Below are 9,605 nucleotides of genomic sequence, written 5' to 3' on the forward strand. Positions count from 1 at the left end.
GCTCGAACTATGATTATTTTTATTTTGGCTTAATTATTGCCAAATGATGCAACTTATTAACTTTATTCTCTAATTTCATTGTTGCTAAAGAAGTGCAAATATTTCTCCACACACCTTTGCTTAGTTCATTTTAACTTTTGTTAACTCATTATGAATAAAAGATTTTCCCCCTTTATATTTTACTATTTATTTCAGCTGATTTAACGGCTTAATAAAAATCATCTCTTATAAAAGAAATCATATTCGTAAAACTCATTATTTGTCATCTTTAATCCGAAAATACTTTTTCCATCCTATAATAACATTATGTGTATAGCTGTTGTGAAAATAAAAAGCCCCTATCATATTTATAAAAAAAATAACTTCAAAATATTTATAAGCAATTTTATTTAAAAGAATACAAAAAATACTCTGAACTAATTATAAAGGAGAAATAATTGTATACTATGAAGACATGTATGATAAATAATTATTCGGCTAATCATAAAAAACTAAGTTTAATATATCAATAATTAATACGAGTAATTGAGTAAAATTATTATTAATTTGTGAGAAAATAGAAAAGCGACACTGTACAGAGGACTACTTTTACACAATTAATACACAGGTGTTAATTTTTTATTTTGTTTTTGTTAAATGTCCATTTTTTTATATTTTTCTTATGTAAATGTCCAATCTTCAGTAATAGTTAGCTCCGTATGAAAATATAAAGTCAACAAAAATTTTGTGGCCCAAAATTTCCTATGGACCACTATGATTTATGATTTCTTGAATTTGATTAATCAGCCTCCGTGTTTTTACGTCGATGAAGATAACCATATAGTTAAAATATGAAAGACAAATTAAAACATAAAAGACAAAACTACCCTTTTAAACAAACTAATATCCTGTTCATAATAGAAATAACATAGGGGTAAATCCGACATTCCGCGTTGTCCTGAATACGGAAAACCACACATATACCTTTGAATGTACGTTGGTTAATTATAAGAAGAAAATGACAAGAATATGATGGATGTGTCCAAACTTAAGTTAAAAAGAATGCATGATGGTGATTTGAGGAGAATTAGGGTTTTTATCATAACTCAATGAGTGGTTTATAATTAGGTTGTTAACAAAACAAAACAAATCCCTAAGATGTTGAAATTTGTGTTCAAATCAATCATGTGACCGTAAAAAAAAATCCCAAAATTTCTTTTTAAAGTATTTTATTTTATGTAAAAAAAAAAATAAAAAAAAAAAAGCCCTAGTTAGGTTTCATTGTGACAGGGGGGTTCTGTGTACGCGTGTGTGTGTTAGAAAGTTAGAGTTTATGTATAAGGACAATGTCACAATGCACACGTTAAAGTTAATTTATAGGAAAATATTCTACTTTAGCTTTTTTTTAATTTCAAAGAAAACAAAGTAGAACAAAATTAGTTTATTATTATTTTTTTTAAAAGGAATAAAAGTTTGTAAATATTTACCTTTTTTTCTTTTCTTTTTTCTTCCTTCTTTATCTTAATTAATTTTTTTTCATTTCCTTTTTTTCATTCTTTTTCTCCTTTTCTCTTTCTATAGTACCCTACCCCCACATCCACAAAAGAAACAACTCTCTCTCTCTCTTTTTTCTCTCTCTCTCTCTCTCTCTCATAGTCCCTCAAGTGTCATTTTCTCACATATACTTCACACAAAAGAAACAGCCATTCATTCACTTCACATACCTTGTCATTTCTTCCATCTCTTTCTCTCTCTCTCTCTCTCTCTGAAATCTCTCTTCTCAATCTTAAATCTCTCCTCTGCAACTACTCCATCAACTTGATTGAATGCTTGAGACTCCATTCACACACACACACACCTTAAGAATATCCAATCAATTATTAATTACACCCCCCATCTTGCACTCTCTCTCACCTAGCTAACCTTCCAACTTGTCACTATATATAAATTTTTTTCATCCAATCCTTGCAAAAAAATACCATATCATCATCATAATAACACAACTGAAGAAAAAGAAGGAACCTAGCAAGATAGAATTACAAAAAAAAAAAAAAGTTTTGGGGGAGGTGTAGATAGCAAAAAGAAGAAATGGAGCTATTTCCAGCACAACCAGATTTATCTTTGCAAATCAGTCCTCCAAATCCAAACACAACATCAACAACAAAAAGTAATTGGAAGAGAACAACAACAAGAAGTGAAGATGAAATGGATTTGGGGTTTTGGAAAAGAGCTTTGGATTCATCATCATCATCATTGGCTAATAAAATTGATTCTAAAACTTTTGACCTCTCTCTTTCAAATCCAACAAAACCTTCTTTAGATTTCAACAACACTTCTTCCAATAATAACCTCATTCATCATCACTTCCAAAACATTAATCATAATAATAATAATAATAACAATAATAATGCAAATAACCCTTTTCAATCTTTTCATCAAAACCATTACTTTCATCAACAACAACAACATCATCAAACACTTTTCCAACAACAACAAAGCTTAAGCCAAGAACTTGGTTTTCTTAGACCTATTAGAGGAATTCCTGTTTATCAAAACTCTTCTTCTCCTATGTCATTCTCTCAACTTCATAATCATCATCATGTTCTTGATGGTTCTACTATTACAAACCCTTCTTCAATTTCTAATACCAACACAACTTCAACCCCTTTTCAATCTCAAGCTTCGATGAGGTCAAGATTCTTGTCACGTTTCCCTGCTAAAAGAAGCATGAGAGCTCCAAGGATGCGTTGGACTACTACACTTCATGCTAGATTTGTTCATGCTGTTGAGCTCTTAGGTGGCCATGAAAGTATGCTTCATCTTTTATTCTACTTTCTCTCAAAAACTCTTTTCTTTTTCTACTAAATTCATTTTCATAAATCCTTTTTTTTTTTCATTTTCTCTAACTTCATAATTCACTATGACACCGTGATTTTCTTGAAGCTCTAAAGTGTAGCTCTGTAGCTTCTGTCAAAATTACGGTGACTGGTTCACTGTGATTATGTCATTTTCACTGTGAATCCAAACATGCGCAAAGAAAAAAAAGGGTGAAACTTGAAATTGAATTTGCCTTTCTTATTTGATTATGTGATAATTAAACTTAAATTTGATATTTCTCAACTAATTCTTTTTTTTGCTTTCTATGGTGTTTGATTATAGGGGCTACTCCAAAATCAGTTCTTGAGCTAATGGATGTGAAGGATCTAACATTAGCACATGTTAAGTCACATTTACAGGTAATAATCTTAATTATATAAACTCTTAGTCTTAATTGCATTTTGTTGATATAGTAAAATTAATATATTTTATTTTACTATTAAATAAATGTTTAAGCTCTGAGTGATTTGTTAACTTTTGTCATTGTTAAATTGTTCAGTCAGATTGAAGATGGTACTATTCTGATTGGGATTTTAACGATGCTACATATAAATGTGTGTTTAAATTTATTTATATTATAGTTTACATTAAAGGAAAAAATGAAGTGATGTATATTAATTTCAAATTCCAATGGTTTCCTAAGAGTCTCTCAAAATACTTTTATTTTTCTATTAGATCTGCTTCCTCTGCTTCCTGTTTCTTCTGCAACCTAATAAACAGCTTTTTGCTTTGAAGAATGAACCATTCAACTTAAAAGAATAAAAAATCTAGAAAGAGAAGAGAAGTGAAGAGAGAGATACTTACTTATCGATTTCTGAAAAACAAGTAGGACAAAACAATCTCATACTTCTCTCCATGCCCATTAATTAAAAATATTATTATTTTATTTTATTTTAATAATAATCTTATGTATTTTTAAATAAATAATAAATAAATATTAGTTATTAATATGTTATGTTAATAGTCTTAGTCTAAATTCTAAATCTCATTTCTCAAACATTTCTCAGTTTAATCACTTAAATTACACTGATTTAGATAATAATAATAAAATGTATGAAAATTGAAGTAAAAAAAAAAAAAGACATGTTAGTAGTATATGTAACAAACTCCATCATTTCTCAATGATCCCTTTCCTAGGATATGGGCTTTCTTTACCATGCCATGACAGCTTTTAACCATGGTTAGTCACATGCTTCCATGCATATGCATATTATATATATAACCATAACCATAAATGCTTCTGTATTATATCTTGTACTCTACACTGCATATATTCAATTTAATACTTACAAGTAACAACTTATTGAGGGACATTAATTTCTTATTCAATTTATTTTCTATTCATTTTACTCATAGTTTCATGTGTTACTTACTATTAATATTATTTTGGCATCATGTATATACATTTTTTAAATTCACTTATCTTATATTATGATATGTGAATTTTATATTCAGATGTATCGGACGGTGAAAACTACAGATAGAGTAGCTGGTTCATCAGGTTAGTGCAAATTTTAATTGTATCTTATATTAAGTTGGAAGATTAATAAGTCAATAAATTATAATTATAATGTTAATAATTTTCTCTCTTATTTTATTTAATTTTTTTTCTTTTTCTCTTAAACCATGAATTAGGGCAATCAGATGTATATGATAATGGATCATCTGGAGATAATTCTGATGACATAATGTTTGACATAAACTCTTCAAGAAGATCTGATTTATCCATTAAGCAGCAAGGAAGATCAAGTGTTAATCAAGATAAGGAATGTCATGGACTTTGGAGCAACTCTTCTAGGTAATGTATATACTTTGTAATCTCTTTTTTCTTACTAGTAAAAATCATGTTCTCATGCATGCATCAATGGAAAATTGGATCCTCTACGATTGCAGAATGATATAACAGTTGTAGAGGATCCAAACAAAAAAATGACAAAAAATAAATACGTGAAATTCGGTTATGTAAGATAGATAGATTCTAATATTTTTTTTCTTTGTTATCACATTGTTTTGTCTCCAAAACATAATAAAATAGTGGAAGATGTTTAAGTTAAATAATATACATTGGCATTTGGTATCATTTTTATTCACCAAGCAAGTGGGATTTTGTTGTTGTCATTTTGATCAAGTTGTGTACATATAATGACTTTTATGTTTCATTTGTTTTTAAAATATTTAAATTTTTGTTCTATGTTTTGGTAGTCATATGTTGGAATAATACTAATATAAGTAAAAGGAATTCATGCATGTCTTATTCATAGACACATTTCTATCTCTCTCTCTCTTTGTTCTTTTTTTTTTCCCTCTCACAAAAAGAATAAATCATTTCAGTTTTGCTTTGTTCTGTCTGTCCACAAACCACATGAGCATCCAAAATTCATGATGGTGTAATAATATATACTCTCTTCTAGTGGTTGAAAAGAAAGTAAAAAAGTAACATACACAAAAACACACTCATATATATATACCCTTCAAAGAAACATTATTTAGATATTTTCTAAAATCCTCCTTAAAAATTGAAATATATCTCTTTCCTTAGGATTTTGTGGGGTTCAAACATTAGGCTATTATATGGGCCCCAACAATTTAGAAACTTAGTGTCAAAGCTAAACCCTTGTTGACTCATAATTAGAAATCTTGGTGTCAAAGCAATATTCCCTTTGAAATTTCCATGAATACTCCTATATTATATTATGTTTATATATATACAATATATATAGTCATGGCATAAATGGAATATATGATATCAATTGGAATGGCATCTCAACTTTATTTCAACCTTTAGAATAAGTAAAAGGGTATATAAATAAGATGGTAAAAGATTAATTTCTTTCTCTAAATTTGCTTTTCTTTATACATGCTTCAAGTAATTAGAAATATTCTCTCTTTGTGTTTGGTTGTAATAGGGAAGCTTGGTTGCATGGTAAACCAAAGTTTGATTCTATTGGAAACATGTCATCTCTTGAGGTATGTATATATAATATACCCTCTTTATTTCCAAAGGTTATAAAAAAAAAAGCCTTTTGTTTCAAAAGTTAATAAATTTATACACAAATTTCCATGCAATGTTTGGAATGCATGAAAGGGAGTTTGAGTAGAAAAGGAAATACGTTTGATCTTTTTCATCATCTTTGCCATGCACATTATAGAGATATGAGAAAAATAAAAAATAAAAAAGAAAAAAGTGTTTTTCCATAAAGCTGCTTTGTCCTTCACAAATTCAAATGGTTTAGACAAGTCCTTTTCACATTTACCAATTACAAAAGGTTAAAAACGATTTGTGCTGTAAAAGTGGTTCCTATAGTTAAGATTTATTAATGAACATATTGAAAATGACTATATAATAGAACCCTATTAAACCTACCTCATTTGACTCAATCATTCAATGGTCTACACTATATGCATGATAATATATATACTATAGTAGTTGAGTCAAATAAATAAATTAATAAATACACACTCACACGGCTGCATGAAATGATAATGTTATTATACACAAAAATAATTGGAAGCTACCACATGAACATGCAAATTTTCTATTCTATAGCATTTGCCAGGCTTTTAGGTGTGCCCCATCTCAAGTTTCTTTTTCTTCATTCATATAAATATATATATGCTGTAATTAATTATTTTTCAAGAGTCAAATGTCCTTTGATTCCTAAAACCTATTCATACTTTCACACACTTCTCTTATATACTCTCACTAATTTACTTTCCTCTTTTATTCCTTTAATTAATCATATTCTCATCATAACACTATATTTCATTTAATTATTAATTTTAATATATGGTAGTTAATTATTTGAATTTGTTTGATCAGAAGGAAATGGATCCAAAGTGTCTAAGCTATGAGAGAATATCAGATGGAAGTTCATCAACAAACCTATCAAGCCCCAAGAAACCTAATTTGGATTTGGAATTCACCTTAGGGCAGCCTCTATAAGATGTTCCTAATATTATATTCATTATTTACTACTACATGTCTCTAAAACTGAAAGAGTTTTAGAGCAATGGAATGAAAATATGGAACTTGCTGGGAAAATGAAAGAAAGAGAAAGCTAAAAGATAAGAAAAGAAAGAAAAGTAAAAGGAGCTCTAAAGAAAAACACAAGGAGACAAGAAAGACAGAAGAAAGCAACAAAAGGAAGAAGGGGGGGTAGGGGAAAAAAGCATGGCCTTCCTATTAGAGTTCTTTGTGTGAGATCTAAATCAACATTTTTATATTTTCTTGGTAAATATATGAAATCTAATTGTTTTGTATGTTTTTGCAATCAAAGAGAGAAAGAGACATATGAGAGAGGGGAGTGAGGTTTAGGTATGTTATTAAAGTATGAATTAAAGTGATCCTTGGTAATTGTAATGGAACACTTTATGTTTATGAAATGTATATTTAGATGTTTTCCACCAAAGAAGTTGGGTTCCCTAATCCTAAGGATATAGGTATACTTTACACTTTACGAACCAAAGAGAGAATTGAGAATAAATATGGACTTAGGAAAAGGATGATTTTTTTTAATAAAGTATAGAAAATAAATAAGATCTAGTCAAGGTATAAAATCAAGGGGCAATTCATATAGTGAGATATTTTCAAAAAAAAAATTTATAGCTTCATTCTCATAGTTAGAAAATTTGTTTGAATGTGAATTTTGAAAAGGCATAAGAGTGTGTTAGATGAGACTATTGGAATACATGTTGACAAGAATGAACTTTGGTTCTTGTTGCTTCTTTCTCCCATTTGGAGTTTTAAGCTTAGAGGTGTTGTTGAGTCTTTGGTGTCCCTTGGAGCTTCTATTCCATTGTTTTTTTGTTTTTGTTTTGGTCCTTGTTTTTGTTTTCTTTCACTCTTTTTTTTGCTGTTGTTCTTGTTTGTTATTACTCCTTGCATTCTTGTAGTTTCATTTCTAATATATTTTGCCATTAAAAATAATAAATTGTAATAGTTTAGCTTTGAATATAGTATTTCGTAACTTAGACATTAATAAAGTTATCAATTAATTTCATAAAATATGATAATCGGTATCTAAATTTTGTTTTATTTTATTTAAATAAATTTATGTCAAGTCTAGTAATTAATTTTTTATTTTGTTTCTATTGATATCATTAAATCAACGAAATATTTACATTATTTAATATAGCTTAGAATAATTTAAATACTTTATTTTATAATTTTCATGGTTTAATGTTATAGAATTTTAAATATTTTCTTAATTTTGTTAAAATAATATGGTATTTAGTCATTTAATAATTTATTCTAATTCAACCGTGGATATTGAATACGAGTATGAATACTTAGGTACTGAGAGAGTATGGATACGAACATTAAGATTAATACTATATACCCGAGTTCATATATTTTTTAAAATTGCAAATATAGAGATGAACAACTAAATTAACATTATTTTATTATATTTTTGAACACACTTTATAATGACATACATGATAGAATATACATCATGTTTAAAAAACAAAATTACCTTGTAAAACAATTACATAATTTTTATTTTCAAATTAACTTATAATACTTCTAAGTTTTATAAGTAACAAAAATTACTAAAAAAAATTAAATATATAATAAAAATAATTTTATATTTTAAAATATCCATTGACATTACAAAATAAATTAAAATTAAAATTTAAAAAGAAAATCATGAATAACTACATTGCTTTACATTATATGTTAGATAAACTAAATAAAAATATGATTTATATTATATAAATAAAAAACTACGATTTTGTAAAAATAATATATATATATATATATATATATATATTAATATTCATATTTTTATAGTTTTGAACAATAATTTTATATATCATCGCCATTAAACAGTCTCTAAACAATTCAAATAAATCTATTTCATACCGATTCTTCTAGACCGGTTTACCTCACCTTAGATTTCGAAAGTATTTTTTTTCCAAAGGGAAAAGATACTTATATATTAAATAACTCCAACCAAGCGCAAGGTTTTGAAAGTAGTTATTAATGTGTGTTAATTAATTAGCCAAGCCTTTGAGCATGTTGGTGTAAAAGAGTAACTATGAAAAGAAACAAAAGGGGACGGTGTTAAAATTTATGAGAAAAGAAAAGAAGGGAGCTTTAGCTTTTGTAAATTGTAACTTTATTTGCTTTCCTTTTGGGTATATATGCACGAATGCATGAAGTTATCAATATTGAGATAACACAGTGGGGCATCAATTATTTTCCCAAGCAATAAAAAACAAAAAGAGATCACATTGTACCAATAGTATCAAATTAAAATTGGTCTACGTTGCTACCAAACAAATAGCTCATTCATTTTAATTTTATTTTTTTTACTCATTCAATGATACATACGATTGATTGTGTATAGATATTGTCCCCCACCAAAGATTAACTCATCAATAAAAATAATAGCAAAGATTTACTCATTAATAAAAATAATATAAGGATATTATAACCTAATTAAAGAATAGCCCTAAAGTTACACCATATACTCCCTCTTAATTACCTCAATTATAAATATTAATATTACTAAAGACGCACACTAACTTTTTGTCATGGTTTAAGACAACATGGTAGAATGTTGTTAGATGCATCTATATATATATATATATATATATATATATATATATATATGAGGATTTTGTGTACCAAAACATCTAAAGAAGCTAGAGAGTTGGTAAAACAAATGACTTCTAATTACTATGATTTGAAAAATGATAGAGAGCCAAATTTTGAGTGAAGAAATCATTCAAATTTTTCTTGAGAG

General features: G+C 27.5%; 1 protein-coding gene across 2 annotated transcripts; it reads left to right on the forward strand.

Annotated features, from left to right (window-relative positions):
• The first annotated feature begins 1,611 nt into the window (after positions 1-1,611).
• Positions 1,612-7,268, forward strand: LOC101515506 (probable transcription factor KAN2). Of its 2 annotated transcripts, none has more exons than XM_004512433.4 (6): positions 1,612-2,788; positions 3,139-3,215; positions 4,312-4,357; positions 4,492-4,654; positions 5,763-5,823; positions 6,680-7,268. In XM_004512433.4, the coding sequence occupies exons 1-6, from the start codon at positions 2,068-2,070 to the stop codon at positions 6,797-6,799; spliced, it is 1,188 nt and encodes a 395-aa protein (XP_004512490.1). In that variant the 5' UTR covers positions 1,612-2,067; the 3' UTR covers positions 6,800-7,268. The 2 variants fall into 2 exon arrangements, with proteins under 2 accessions (XP_004512490.1, XP_004512489.1); XM_004512432.4 differs by having other exon boundaries at positions 1,618-2,788; positions 6,677-7,268.
• Positions 7,269-9,605: the final 2,337 nt, after the last annotated feature.

Source organism: Cicer arietinum, chromosome 8, assembly GCF_000331145.2.
Source record: "Cicer arietinum cultivar CDC Frontier isolate Library 1 chromosome 8, Cicar.CDCFrontier_v2.0, whole genome shotgun sequence".
NCBI classification, from domain to species: Eukaryota; Viridiplantae; Streptophyta; class Magnoliopsida; order Fabales; family Fabaceae; genus Cicer; species Cicer arietinum.